The 15829-nt window shown below is 40.7% G+C and overlaps 1 protein-coding gene across 1 annotated transcript; it reads left to right on the top strand.

The window, feature by feature from the left end:
- The first annotated feature begins 1678 nt into the window (after positions 1 to 1678).
- On the top strand, positions 1679 to 15102 carry Ube2t (ubiquitin conjugating enzyme E2 T). The gene is made up of 7 exons (XM_038349780.1): positions 1679 to 1764; positions 7440 to 7610; positions 9540 to 9609; positions 11294 to 11399; positions 11928 to 12026; positions 12151 to 12234; positions 14814 to 15102. Exons 2-7 carry the CDS (start codon positions 7502 to 7504, stop codon positions 14958 to 14960), a joined length of 615 nt encoding a protein of 204 aa, XP_038205708.1. The 5' UTR covers positions 1679 to 1764; positions 7440 to 7501; the 3' UTR covers positions 14961 to 15102.
- The last annotated feature ends 727 nt before the right edge of the window (positions 15103 to 15829 follow it).

Below are 15829 nucleotides of genomic sequence, written 5' to 3'. Positions count from 1 at the left end.
AACCATAAATACAGAACCTTGAAAATCAGATTAGACAATTACATGCTCCTTTATAACTCATAATTTTATAATAATTTGCATAAATCATTAGCAACTGGGGGGTTCAGTTCTACAACTAAAGCAGGGAAGCCCAGAGGAGAGAATCACAGCCAGAGTCCTAGTGAATATGAGGATCTCCACAAGACAAAACAGATGCTGCTTAACATTAGTTTGGACTAAATGCAGAGATCACTGCAGTAGCCGAAACTGTATTGGCTTAGAAGTTCAGAAAGAGACTGGTTGCTATTTCTATGCCAACGCTGCTCCGCAGCTGCACAATAGTCCAGGAGCCGTGAAAGTTAAGAGGAGGGGTGGTTGGTAGGTGGTTTGGGGGTCCTAGTCCCAGGGTTCCCACAGTCTAAGCCAAATTCCAACTCTGCAGAGTCTCAGGTCTTGAGATACCCTTCTGCACTCCTGGCTATGTAGTCCTGGCTAACTCGGCTATAAGCATGTGCTTCCTTGATCAGAAAATATTACCTTTCTAGATTTGGAAGAGTTCTTAAAAGTCATTTGTTGGAGCTGAAGAGATGGCTCAGCAAGCATCACTGACTGCTCTTCCTAGAGGACCCTGGTTCAATTCCCAGCACCCACATGGCTGCTCACTACTGTCTGTAACTCCTGTTCCAGGGAATCTAACACCCTCAAACAGACATGCATATTGGCAAAACACCAATGTACATAAAATAATTTAACTAATTTTTTAAAATCCGTCCAACTTTTTTTTTTAAAGTCATTTATTTCAGGGTTGCTGTGTGACTGGGGGATCAAAAACTGGCACAGTATTTAGGAAGACCTGGGTTTGATTTTCAACACAGTGAAGAGGGAGGGGAAAGGGCAGTCATCCTACTGTGCGTCCACATAATGGAAAGGATCTGATCTTTTTTGCACTACCCGTAACTTGCTCAGCTTTGAACACTTCCAGTGGTGAAGAAATCTACTTTATCTGCTTTATTCTTCAGAGTCCTGGAAGAATGCTTTTTATTTAATTAAAAAATTAAATAAGTTAAATTTCTTTCTTTTTCCCAGTTGGAGGAAATCTATGTAGCTTAGGCTGATCTCAAATTCTCAATCCTTTTATCTTAATATGCCTGTGCTATCATGTTCGACTTTTATTTTTCAACTATTGGTCTTAAATGAAGCAGTAGTTCCCCCGGTGTTACTTAAAGCCTTGGGCAACGTGGAGCTCGCCTAATTCCAGCACTTGGGAGGCTGAGGCAAGAATGCCAGGGGTTCCAGGCTAGCCTGAGCTACACAGCAAGTTCCAAGCTAATCAGGTCTGTATTGCAAGAGCCCGTCTAAAAGAACCAAAACAAAAAATAAAATACAATACAATAAAGACAGCTATTCAGCAGTCGTTTCTCCAGATTAAGAGTGTCCAGTTGCTTTCATCCTCTCTCCTGTAGGTTAACTTCCCGGCCTTTCCAGCTCACAGAGGAATTCCAAACTCGCTGAGAGCGGGGACTGGGCATTTCAGGTACCACTGCGCGCGCACTAATTTGAAGCCTGCGTGAGGGGGGGGCACGCTCGGAGCGCTGGCCAATAGGCGTGCGCGCGCGTCTCCTGGGATGGCTGCGAACCAATCACAGTCATTTCTTGGGTGTGGGTGGAGTCATTTCAACGGTCTCTGGCGTGAGCGTGGGCCGTGCAGACGCGCGCGGCGGAGGCAAGCCGAGCTGCTGAGTAGTGCTGCCGGGGCCAGCAGAGACACCGTACCCCGAGATCACAGTGAGTCTGGGGAAGGGCTCCGGTACCCGAACCGCCCGGAGAGGAACGCCGCGGGGAGAGAGAACCGCCCCGTGCGCGCCAAGGCAGTGTCACAGTCCTCCCTCTTGCATCTGCCTGGGGACAAAACAAAACTTTAGCGCTCCCGATTCTGAGGTGAATCGATCGTACAGGCTGCAGATTTATGAAGAAGCACAGAGGGTGGGAAGACTGCGAATTGTCTTTTGATGTGGACGCACACAGAGGTGTGCAAATGTTACGACTAGTCAGTGCAGTGTAAGCATACGTTTGTGGGAGGTAATTACTGGGAAAGAGGCTAAAAACACCGGTTTAAAAAAGTGAAAACACCAGTCGGAGCTAGATTGTAAGGAACTTGTTTGTCATGGTTGGTTGGGAGCTTTGTTGTTTTGGGGACAGGTGTCGCTGTAACCCAGGCTAGCCTGGAATAGACTTCCAGTCCAGGCGCTTCCAGTGGCAATGCCACCAAGCCGCAGCTCGGTAAAGAACCTTTACCTTTATGTCTAGAAAATACACGATAACAGATGGCTTTTAAGCCGAAGGACTTTATTTTTATTTATTTTTATTTTTTACTTTTATTTCATGTGTACAAGTGTTTGTCTGCATGTATGTATGTGCACCACCTGTATGCCCGGTGCCCACGGAGGCCAGAAGTGGGTGTTGGGAATTGAAACTGGGTCTTCTGGAAGAGCATCCAGTGGTCCTAACAGCTAAACCATCTCTGCAGCCCCAGAGGACTTTATAGATACCAGTTGTATTAACATACGGTGGTGGCACAGGCCTTTAACCCCAGCACTTGGGAGGCAGAGACAGGTGGATCTCCATGAGTTCAAGGCCAGCCTGGTCTATAGAGCAAGTGCCAGGACAGCCATGGCTACACAGAGAAACCCTGTCTCAAAACAACAACAACAAAAGAGTCTGGTTGCTTCTTTGAGAGAACTTGCTTTTTTTCCCTCCATTCTACCCCAACTAGCATGCTTTTCTACTGGGTCTCATTTTAAACAGATAACAGTTCATAGTTGTAGGCAGAGTTTTATTGTAATTGATTGTCAAAAGACAACTTTAAGGAGACTGTTCTCTCCTGCTGAGGATGCCTGGGATTGAAATCAAGTTGTCGGGCCATGCAGCTAGCACCTTTACGCGCTAATCTATTTTACCAGTCTTATATTTGGAAGGTTTTGTTTCGTTTGCTGAAAATCGTTCATCAGACTTACTGTATAAAATAGCAGGCTTCGTGGGCTTAAAGAAAATGATAGAGAGCCAGGCAGCTGGCACATGCTTTTAATCCCAGCACTCGGAGGCAGAGGCATTGGATCTCAGTTCGAAGCCAGCCTGGTCTATAAAGCTAATTCCAGGACTGTTATACAGAGAACCTTTGTCTCGAAAAAAAAGAAAGGAAGGAAGGAAGGAAGGAAGGAAGGAAGGAAGGAAGGAAGGAAGGAAGGAAGGAAGGAAAAGGAAGGAAGGAAAAGGAAGAAAGGAAGGAAGGGAAGAAAAAAATCAAAGAAAATGATAGAGGCTGGGCATGGTGATACATGTCTTTAATCCCAGCATTCCGAGGCAGGCCAGTGTCTGAGTTTGTAGCCAGCCTGGTCTACAAATCACGTTCCAGAACAGCCAATGTAACAAAGAGAAACCCTGTCTTAAAAAAAGAAAATGATAGATTTAAGATAGGAAATAGTATAAATCAGGGGTGAAAAGTTATTATGAGAATTTTCTATTGTATGGAAGGGGAGTCAGAGGACCAGTTAATTTTACTTCTACTTCGTGTGTGTAAATGTTTTACATACATGCATTTATTTTCACCACATGCATGACTGTTGGATCCCCTAAAATGGATGGTTGTAAGCCACCATATGGATGTTGGGAATCAAACCCAGGTCCTCTGTGAAAGCAACAAGTGCACTTAATCACTGAACTACTCCCATCTAGTCTCGTCCAGTGTCCCAGTGCCTCATCGTGTCCTGACTGTTGTCTGTCCCTCCAATCCCACTGGCCTGGAACTTGTCTTATAAACCAGGCTGCTAAGGAATTTCAGTAATCCTCCTGCCTCTGCCTCCTAAGTGATATGGTTACAGATCTGTCTCACCACAGCTAAACTTTTTTTAAGCTGCTGAAGAGGTATCTTTTTTTGCATTAAATAATTTTATTTTTATATGATCGATATTTTTTATTTTATTCTGATTACGTTTATTCTGTGGTGTGTGTGTGTGTGTGTGTGTGTGTGTGTGTGTGTGTGTGTATACCATAGAACATGTGGGGAGGTCGGAGGATAACTTACAATAGTTATTTCTCAAAGTCATCCTCAGCTACATATCTTGGGATACAGGAGACTCTGTCTCATTGCAAATGAGAGAGGATGGGGTGGGGGCAGGGAGTTCCCTGCAAAGGAGGAACCTGACAATCCGAACCCGAGTCTGAGAAAGAGAAATGAAGAAAGTACAAAGATGGCAGTAATAAAGATAGGGACAGAAGCCGTTGTAATTAAAAATAAAATTTCAACAGAGAAGTATTTAATGTTATTTGGAAAGATAATAGAATTGATACATGCGTGGAAAAAAATAAGGAAAGGTGAAAAAGATGGTCTAGCTCAGGTTAGCCTCAAACTCAAGGTGATCAGAGCTCCTATCTCAGGCTCCCAAGTGCTAGAATCAAAGGTTCGTGTCACCTAAGCTTGGCTAAAACTGTTTGTTTGTTTGTTTTGGTTTTTTGAGACAGGGTTTCTCTGTATAACAGTCCTAGCTGTCCTGGAACTAGCTCTTTTGAACAGGCTGGCCTTGAACTCACAAAGATCCTCCTGCCTTTACCTCTGCCTCCTAAATGCTGGGATTAAAGGCCTGTGCCACCACCGCCCAGCTTGAATAATACTTTCAATATTTTTAAATGGGTTTAAATTAAAATTTAATTTTCTTAAAACATTAACACCAGTACAAGATGGAATTTTGCCAAACAACCATTTCCTAGACTATCAATATATTAAAAAGTCACAATACTCCCTAACTCATTTGAGGAGACTAGCATAACATAGTAAACGGATAAGGACAAAATTAGAAGAAAACGAGGTGTCAAATTTTAGCCTTCAGCACAGCCTTGAAAGCTTTCCCTTTGAGGCTTAAAATCAGAAAAGAATATCAAGTAGGTGTCAGTTCTAGTCAAGATGAAAGTTATCTCCAAAAAGAAGATAAGAAATGAATTAGGGGTAAACGTAGATAGATATTATTGACTATTAATTAGAGTTACCATCCGCCTTCCTAATCCCAAGCAGATTCAATGTCAGAATTAAGGTTTTTAGTTAAAATCGGTTATATTTATGTATACTAGTAAAAAAATAAGTTAAAAAAGGGGGGGATTTTGTTTTGAGAAAAGGTAAGATGGTTAACATTGTTAACCTGTGGAAGCAGGTGCAGGGTGACCAGCTGCCTCCTGTTTCTGCAGTGGTGCAGTCCCCTCTACCCTACCGGGGACTGTGTCCTCAAGCTGTGAGCCACAATAAACACTTCCTTCTCTTATCTTGTTTTTGTCTGGTATTTTGTCACAGCAAAGTGACTAATACAGAGGACCTCACACTGTGACCCAGGCAGCTTACTTAGTGCTCTAATTACAACTGTTACCAACCACACGGGAGCAGAAGGTAGCTTTGTTTGTTTGAGACAGGGTCTCATACCCAACACTGGCCTCAAACTATATAGCCCAGGATGGTATGCTACTGATATTCCTGCCTCAGCTTCCCAATTATTGAGATTATAGATGTGTGCCACCCATGTCCTCCATCCTAACTAATCTGTGCAATACTTATTTACTTGATGACTGTTTGGCTATGTAGACTTCTCCCACCTCTCACATATACCTTTAGTAGTGCAGGGTCTCGCTCATACTAGGCAAGCATTCTACCACTAAGTTAAATCCCTAGCCCGTGAACTAAAAACAATTTAAATAAAAATGAAAACAAATAAGCTGTAGCAGCTGGGGTGGTGGGGTTTTGATTCAAAATATTCCAGATGACAAATGGAAAAAATTTAGAAGACTCAAAACAGATCCACACATGTTTGGAAATTAATTTATGATAATATTAGAAGGGCAGAGTTTCCTTTTTTTTCTTTTTAAAAATAGTGCTAGGACAATTGGAAGAATTGTCAATTTAGAAGAATTAAAGTTGATCTTCTACCTCTTACTGTGCACAAAAACAATTAGTAGTAGCTGGAAGATTATAAAGAACAAAATTATATTTTTAAATTATTTTTATTTTATGTGTTGGCTGTTTTGCCTGCATGTATGGCTGTGCACCACATCCATGCCTGGTGCCCAAGGTATTAGAAGTGGTTGAGAACTACAACATGGAACCAAACCCAGGCCCTTTGGCAGAGCAACAAGTGATTATCAGCCCTGAACCATCTCTCCAGGCCAAAAGTTATATTTTTTAAACTTAAGGAATATATAGGAAAATATCTTTAAATGTGAGTGTATGGGAAAAATTTTAAATAGATTAACATTAAGAATATATTCATAGGCCAGGCAGTGGTGGCACACGCCTTTAATCCCAGCACTCGGGAGGCAGAGGTAGACAGATTTCTTTGAGTTCAAGACGAGTGTGGTCTACAAAGGGAGTCCAGGACAGTCAGAACTACACACAAAGAAACCCTGTCTCAAACAAATAAGCAAACAAAAGAATACATTCATTAGCTGAACCTGGTGTAGGCTGAGGTAGGAAAGGTTTAAAGGCTTCCTAGTGTAGATGGAAGTTTCTGCCCCACATGGTCGCACAGCCATTCAGTCCCAAAGAAACACTTGGAGGATTATATTAATTATAATCTGTTTGACCTATTAACTCAGGCTTATTATTAACTAGCTCTTACAACTTAAATGAATCCATAATTCTTATATATGTTTAGCCATGTGGCTTAGTACCTTTTCTCAGTAAGGCATTCTCATCTTGTTTAAGGTCAGTTCGAGCAAATAGAGCAGCTAAGGGAGATCTATCTCAAAAATTAAAAAAAGGGGGGTTGAGTTAAAGCTTACAAGCTCTTGGTTCCGTCCCCAGCACCACAAGGAAAAGACAGATGTGTTTGTCTAATTTGTAGCAAAATAAGATAACTTGTGAGATTATATTTATAATGTAATCAAAATAATAGTGTCCTTTAGGTGGTTACTAGTTGAGTGGATGTGTTTGTGGGTGTTATTTTAGATGAGAGAGACTTTGGGCATGTTTGGATGTTGATGACAGAAAGATTAGGAATACTAGAATGAGGTGGGCTAGTTGATAGAGTGAGTTCCCTGAAGAATTAGGAAACTGTAGAATCCATAGTACGCAGAGAGAATGTCAGACACTTAAACAGTAACTTACAAGTGTCTCCGAATGTTGGCTGCTTTGTTCTTGCTCTCACATAGCTACCAGTCTCTCTCTGCTCAGGCAGGCTTAGGATACATTTAAGAACAGAATTGGACCCAGGCTCTACCCTCATGACTTTATACTTTATTAAAGGAGGCAGACATCCATTTTAAACTTCTTAAATTATTATTTGTAAAAGTTTATGCAAAAAATGGAAAAAGAGTTAGGCTCCCTTTGTCACAAGAGAGTATTAGAATCTGTTCTTCATTAAATTGAAGCTGCTGAAAATGCTAGTCATTGTGGCTATTTCATGGTTGCTTCATTTCTTTTCCAGTCCACCCCACAAGCCTTTACTGTGGAGCAGTGAACTGTTTATGGTTCCATTTACTTGAGATCATGCAGAGAGCTTCACGCCTGAAGAAAGAACTGCACATGCTAGCCATAGAACCTCCCCCAGGCATCACGTGCTGGCAGGAAAAGGACCAAGTGGATGATTTGCGAGCTCGTAGGTATCCCATCATGCCTGTGATGATGGTTGTAACCTTATTGGAGACTGTCCTAAAATTCACAAAGTGGTGTATTTAAAGTAGGGAATGGTAAGGTGAAGGAGCCCTGCCATCTTTCTTAGTTGGTTTGCTTTCATAAGGTCTTTGATGTCTTATATCTTTTACTGGTTTGTAATTAAGGTCGTCAGCTGGGCATTAGTGGCACATGTTTACAGTCCCAGGTTTCTGGAGGCTGAGGCAAGAGAGGAGGATTGCTTCAAGTTTGAAGCCAGCTAGGCTGCAGAATGAGATCTTGTCTGAAAGGTTTTGTTAGGGGGTGGGAGGGAGATGTTTGGACAGGGGAGATGGCTCTGTGAATAAGGGCATTTGCCATTAAGCCTAACGACTCATAATTTCTATGATCCATATGGTGAAAGGAGAGAACCAGCTCCTATAAGTTGTCCTCTGACCTCTGTAGCGAGCGTGGTCGGTCGGCAATTGGAAATAACCAAACTAGCCTTATATAAAATGCTCAGCTTTAATAAAAGAGGAAAATGGGAGAAACTTACAGAGCCAGAGTTCCAGGGAAGAGCAGGAAACCAAGGGACCAAAACAAACAAAACACGGGTCTTTTAACGGTATTTTGTGCCCCAGAGGGGTCACGTCCCTCAGACAAGGGATTGGTCAGCTTCCCCAACAGACCTCCATGTACATGCCGTGGCATTGTGTACGCACAATAACTGTTATTAAACAGAACAAAACAGGTTTAGCTATTAGTTGTACAGCCGTGATTGAAGCTAGCTGACGGACAGGAAACACTGCATGGAGACTGAATTAAAGCCCTATTTGAATTACTGTCCTATACCCGATTCCTTTGATTATAGATAGATAGATAGATAGATAGATAGATAGATAGATAGATAGATAGATTGATTGATTGATTTTATTCTATTTGTTTTACCACGTGCACATGTGCACAGGTCCCTGAAGGAGCCAGAAGAGGGTATTGGATCCTCTTGAGTTGGATTCACAGGCAGTAATTGTAAGGTACCTGATAGGAGTGCCAAGAGAGAACTTCCTTTGCAAAAACAGCAAGTACTCTTAACTTCTGAGCCATCTCTCCATCTTACATCTAGAACTACAGGCTTTGTGAAGTTCATTTGATACAGTTTCTATTGCTATTTGTGTTGCCTTTTGAGAAAAGGTCTCATGTAGCCTGGGTTGGCCTCAAACTTTCTCTATAACCAAGGATGACCTTGACTTTCTGATCCCCCTTGTCTCCACCTCTGGAGAACTAAGATTTCAACCTATGCCACCATATGGTGTGGGAAGTCCTGTTTATGTGTTGCTTTTATTGGTTAATGAATAAAGAAACTGTTTTAGCCTATGATAGGGTAGAATAGAGTTAGGTGGGGTTGGGGGTGGAGGGCACTAAACAGAATACTGGGAGAAAGAATGCAGGTGGAATTGCCAGACGCTATGTAGCCAGCTGCTGGAACCTTGCCAGTAAGCCACAGCCACGTGGCAATACACAGATTAATAGAAATGGGTCAAATTAACTAAGCAGTGATTTAATTAATATAATAGAGTTTCTATGTGATTATTTCAGTTCTGGGCAGCCAGGAACAAACAAGCGGCCTCCTACTACAGATTGGCACACAATGTGGATAACTACATTCACATAAAAACCTGAGAGAACTTTAAAAGGAATTATAGGCAAAGAAGAACAGAGTTTAGCACCGTTTCTTGGTAGCCACAATTATTTTTTTCTAGATAGGCTCGCTTACTATAACCATATATGTTTTTTTTATTGTTTCCTGTGAACTAAGTTTAGGGTTTTATGTATGCTAGGCAAGCACTCTACTGAGTTACATTTTCAACCTTCCAAATGGTTAATCCAAATCATCTGGTTCCCTTTTAACTTTTCTTTGTCTCTTTCTTTTCTTAAGAAATATTGGGTGGAGCCAACACACCTTATGAGAAAGGTGTTTTCACGCTGGAAGTTATCGTTCCTGAGAGGTGAGTATGAGTTAGAATCAGCTTGTAAGGTGAGGTACAGCCAATTGGAAGACAGAACAGTACTTAGAGCATTAGTGTATTGATCCATGTTGTAATGTTGTAAGTTATGTCTCTGGATTTGGTTTCTGTAGTAATATGAGCAGCCAGCCGGCTGCTTTTCGTTCCACCCGACTGCCCGGCTAGCTTTACCCGAAGTAAACTGTACACGGAAACTGTATTCATTTAAACACTGCCTGGCCCATTATCTCCAGTCCCTTATTGGCTAACTATCACATATTGATCTAACCCATTTCTAATATCTGTATCACCACTTGACTGTGGCTTACTGGCATGAGTTTAACCACCATCTGTCTTGGGTAGGAGAAGCATGGCGTCTACCTGTCTCTGCTTTCTTCCTCCCAGCATTCTGTTCGGTCTACTCCACTTATCTAAATTCTGCCTTATCAAAAAGCCAGGGCAGTTTCTTTATTAACCAATGAAAGTAACACATAGACAGATGATCCTACAACTATTACTATTGTCTCCAGAACTTTTTCATCTTCCCAACTGTAACTTCATAACCATTAAAAGTCCACTCTGAGTACCTGTCCCTGACACCAACCTTTGGCAACCACCATTGTTTCTCCACCTCACTGTTAAGGCCCCTTCAGTCGAGTCTCCTTTCAGCTCTTTGTGTAGGATCAAGAAGGGGTGAGATGAGAATCTTAACTATTGAAACTGGACGTCTGTCTACCAGGTTGGGTCCTGGCCAAACTTATTAAGCCCTGAATGAGTAGCTTAATTGTGTTACATATCAATTCTGAAAACAGACTGGGAATTTTGCAAGGTTTGTGTGTCACTAAAGAGATATGATAACTAAATATAATGTTAAGTCTAGTTGGAGCCTGTTTGTAAAACACAGCTGTAAAAATATTTGGAGTCTGGAGAGGTGGCTTAGTGGCTGTTCTCACAGAGGATCTGGGTTCAATTCCTAGCACCCATGTGGCAGCTCACAATCGCCTATAACCCAGTTCCAGGGGATCCTACATCCTCTTCTGGCCTCCAAGTACCATGCATGTACATGATGCAGAGGCACACATATGTTCAGGCAATCACACATATAAAAATAATATTTAAAAAATCCTTTTTCAAAATTTGGAGACTAGGAAGCTTGAATAGTAAATGATAACTAGGGAATTACTTTTAAAAACTTTTTATGGTTATAATGGTATTGCAGTAGGACAGTGTCTTACTCTTAGGAGATACTTGGTAATGTTTAGAAGATGGTGGGTTTCTAAATGTTTTCCGTACCATTATTTCAACTTTTTGACTGTTGGCAAATGTGTCTTCCAAATGCTTTTTTTCTGACATTTTTTAAATGTCATCATTATTTTATATATAGCTGCTAGCAACCAAGAAACTATTTAAAATATAGAAAGAGCCCTCACTCCTAACTTAGGCGCTAATAAAATTGATGAGAGTTGATAGCTCCTGGGGGAATGAAGAGTCAGTTTCCTTTAAGGCCTTTCGTAGGTTAATCATCCGCTGGTGGATGACTCCACATCCATGAGTGTATGGGCACCATTAATTGGACCTGTGAGTTATATTTATAAATAAACAAATAAAATTAAGTCCCAGTATGGTAATGCATGCCTATAATTATGAAGCAGCACAAAAGTAATTTTCTGTTCTCATATATTCACAGGTACCCATTTGAACCGCCACAGATCAGATTTCTGACTCCAATCTATCATCCAAACATTGATTCTAGTGGAAGGATTTGTCTAGATATTCTCAAATTGCCACCAAAAGTGAGTAGGGGTTAAAGAGTTGATTCTTTAGAGGGTATCAACAGTTTTCTTGGTACTTGAAAGACTGAAGCAGGTCGGGCAGTGGGTGCACATCTTTAATCCCAGTACTCAGGAGGCAGAAGCAGGTGGATCTCTGTGAGCTCAAGGCCAGCCTGGTCTACAGAGTGAGTTATAGGACAGTCAGAACTGTTATACAAAGAAACTCTTTCTCGAAAAAACAAAACCAAAACCAAAAAAATAAAGAGGGTCAGGAATTAAAAGGTCATCCTCAATGACATAACAAGTTTAAGACCAGCCTGGATTACATCAAACCTGTTTCAGACAGACAAAAAGTCCCTTGATTATATAAATACAGTGTCACATTCTTTTTGATCTTTTGAGACAGTGTGTCACATAGCCAAGGATAGCCTTAAACTCCTGGTCCTTCTGCCTCCACCTTATAAGTGCTGAGATTACAGGCATGACTCACCCTGCCTGGCTCAACAATGTCACATTCTAATACAAAAGCAATTGTGCATTTGTGTATAGGGTGCGTGGAGACCATCTCTCAACATCGCTACTGTATTGGCCTCTATTCAGCTGCTCATGGCAGAACCCAATCCTGACGACCCACTAATGGCTGACATTGTACGTATCCGCATGTCTTTGGTAGCATATAGCTTACTTTATTTGCACTTTTAATACTTCAGCAGCTGGAGCTGAAGTTCCAGCATATCACTGTTTCTCTGTCTTAACTCTGATTTCATTTCAGTCCTCAGAATTTAAATATAATAAGATAGCTTTTATCAAGAATGCCAGGCAATGGACAGAGATTCATGCAAGACAGAAACAAAAGGTATGATATTTACTAATATTACCAGTTCAACTATTATATCCATGGAGAGAGAAGAGGGCCTAATGAGCATCCACCCCTGACTGGGGTGCTAATAAAATTGATAGCAGTTGACAGTTGATAGGTGTGGGGATGAAGAGTCAGTTTTCTTTTAAGGCCTCATAGATTAACCATGCTCTGGTGGTTAATGCCTCCACACCAATAAGTATATGGGCACTGCAAATTGGACTTGGTGGTTTGTATTTCAAAACACATAAAACAAAAAATTTTTAAGGTCCAGTGTGGTAGTACATGCTTTTAATCTCTGCACTCTGATGTAGGAGGGTCATCTGTCTATGTGTTACTTTCATTAGTTAATAAAGAAACTGCCTTGGCTTTTTGATAAGGGCAGAAATTAGCTAGGTGGAGCAGACCAAACAGAATGCTGGGAGAAAGAAAGCAAAGTCAGGCAGACGCCATGAATCTCCAGCCCAAGACGGATGTAGGTTAGGATCTTTCCTGGTAAGCCACAGCCTCGTGGTGCTACACGGATTTAATGGAAATGGGTTAATCAAGATGTGAGAGTTAGCCAATATGAGGCTAGAAATAATGGGCCAGGCAGTGTTTAAAGGAATACAGTTTCTGTGTAATTATTTCTGGTAAAGCTAGCCGGGGCAGCCAGGCAGGACGGAACACACTCCTTCAGGCAGTGGGATGCAGCCCGCCGCTCCTTTTACTACAGCACTTAGGAGGCAGAAGCAGGTGGATCTCTGTGAGCTCAAGGCCAGCCTGGTCTACACAGTAAGTTCCAGGCTAGCCAGGAATACATAGTGAGAACCTGTCTCAAAAAAAATTTTTAAGTTAAAAATGAAAAGAGGGCACAATGTTGGAGAAAGATGGGGGAAGGATCTGGGAGAAGGTAGGGGGAGAATTAGAGAGTGAATATCATCAAACACATTGTATGAAATTTTCAAAGGATTAATACAATAAAGATATACACATATACATATATATATGTGTGTGTGTGTGTCTATACATATTGTTTATGTCAGTAGGGAGTAAATATCAAACACATGGAATTCTCAAAGGATTAATACAATATGAGATATACACACATACACATATATATTTGTATATACATATTGTAACATGTCAGGGAGTAAATACTATCGAACACATGTGGAATTCTCAAAGGATTAATACAATTAATACAATGAGATACACATATGTGTATATACATATTGTAGTGTATGTCAGTAGGGAGTAAATATCATCAAACACGTATGAAATTCTCAAAGGATTAATATGAGATATAAACATGTACATACATATATGTATATATTCTATTATAGTGTATGTCAGTAGGGAGCAAATATTGCCAAACATATTGATTGAAATTCTCAAAGGATTAATATGAGATATAAACATGCACACACATATATGTGTATATACTATTATAGTGTATGTCAGGGGTTGGAGAATAAGCTTAGTGGTTAAGAGGGCATAATCCTCCTTCAAGGACCCTTATTCAGCACCCAGCAGGACATCAGGAGGCTCACAGCTGCCTGTACCTCCAGCTCTTAGAGATCTGACACCTTCTGGATTCCACAGGTACCTACACTCACATGTACAGAAACCCACACACATAGGTACATAATTAAAAATAAAATACATCGTTTTAAAAAAGAATACAGATTTGTATCCCAGACAAAGCACTTATAAATAAACATAAATATCTAAATAATTATTAAGTCTGTTAAATTCATAGTATACTCTAGAATGGCTAGTTGGATTCTTTCTCCTGTTGTAACGATCTAAAAAGTATTCAACAAAATACATAGATGCTCAACTGGCAGTTGGCCTCTTTCCTAACAGTGATTGTCTGTTGAAAACACTAGAGGGCAGGCAGCATCTACTTGATGTTTTTATGTTCTTGTAGCAGGGACGGAGGGAAGGTGACTTTTTTTTTTTTTTTTAATTTCTTCTTTTTTTCCCCCCCAAGATGTTTTCTCTCTGTAGCTTTGGAGCCTGCCCTGGGATTCGCTCTGTAGACCAGGCTGGCCTCAAACTCACAGAGATCTGCCTGTCTCTGCCTCTCGAGTGCTAGGATTAAAGGTGTGTGCCACCACCGTCTGGCTTTCATTTTTTTGTTTCTTTGTTTGTTTGTCCTTTTGAATATTGAGCCAGAGACTATTTACAAAAGCAATGAGAAGGTCAGGTTAGGAGGGAAAGTTTTATTTCTTATGGGACCATTCATGGAAAAGGGTGTCTAAGTTGATAGAGTGGTTTGTTTTTTTGAGACCACATTTATATAACCCTAACTGGCTTGAACTTACTGTGTAGTCCAGGCTAACCTGAAACTCTGTAGTCCTCTTACCTAAGCCTCTCGATCGTTATAGGCATACATCATTATGTCTAGCTTTTTGAGTTGATAGTTTGAATGAAAAAATAAAGTATTTAAAAATAATTGATGAAGATACTTTTATATACATATATACACACTAAAATCTTATAACAAGATATCAGGAAATAGCAGTACAGAGCTGTGGCTTTTTTCCATTAGTGGTGGTGTGGGTGTTGTGTTTCACTCCCTCTCCTTTTAGGCTGATGAAGAGGTGCTAGACAACTCATCAGAGCCTGGTGACTCTCGGGAGTGCAGCTCCGCACAGAAAAGGAAAGCCAGGCCACTAGGAGGCATAGAAAAGAAATTCCACCCCAATGTTCAGAAAGTTTGTCCTGGTCCCTCTTAGTTAATAGTGTCTGAGACAAGGTGGTCTCTTTTGCTTGCTTTTCTTGAATGTTTTTCTTTGTGTTTGATGACATAATGTTTGTACCCTTGTAAGACCTTGTATGTTTATGAACTCTGCTGTGCAGTGATGCTTTAAGGATAGTTTGTTTTATTTATCTTGTACATATGTATTTTGAAAACTTTAAACTTGGAAAATAAATAAAACTTATAGTTAAGTATGTGTTTATCCTAAATGTGTGTCTGGGACTGAACTGGTTGTAGTGCTATACAATCAGAATGTTAAAATACTTTGTCAAATTACCATCACTAGAGACAGACTGAGCAGATGAAAAATAGCTGTTAAAATCATTACCCTCAGGCTGCGGGGAGGGCAGTTTTTCAGGAGCCTTAAAACTGGAAGAAGGCAGTGTGCACTTTTGTCAGTGTTTAATTGTTTTCAGCTTTCACTTTGTGGTTTATATAGCTGGTCAAGATTATTGTAGTGTAGCTTTCATTTGTTCAACATTCTGTGTTGTTGTATGTTGAGATGGAATCTTGCTATGTGGTCAAGGCTAACCTCAGATGCACAGAGGAGTGTCTCTGCCTCCCAGGTCTGGGATTACATGGCCCATGACAAGTATTAGTCCAAACAATTAATTGCTAAACTTAAATCTTCTATTGTGATTTCATAATCTTTTGGTGGGTGTGGGGTGTTAACTGGCCAGCATTCTAACCTTTCAGTCCTGTTATCCCATTAAATGACAGAGATAACAAATTGGAATATGTCAGTTCATACCTATACTGTGTGAAATACTGAATGTAAAGGCTGGAGCTGCCTAGACAGAAAGACTGTATTATGTCTCCAACTGTATCCCGGTGTAACAGTGATGG

This window comes from Arvicola amphibius, chromosome 12 (assembly GCF_903992535.2).
Source record: "Arvicola amphibius chromosome 12, mArvAmp1.2, whole genome shotgun sequence".
Taxonomy (NCBI): domain Eukaryota; kingdom Metazoa; phylum Chordata; class Mammalia; order Rodentia; family Cricetidae; genus Arvicola; species Arvicola amphibius.
The sequence above is the reverse complement of the archived record's forward strand: the minus strand, read 5'-3'. Positions and strand labels throughout refer to the sequence as shown.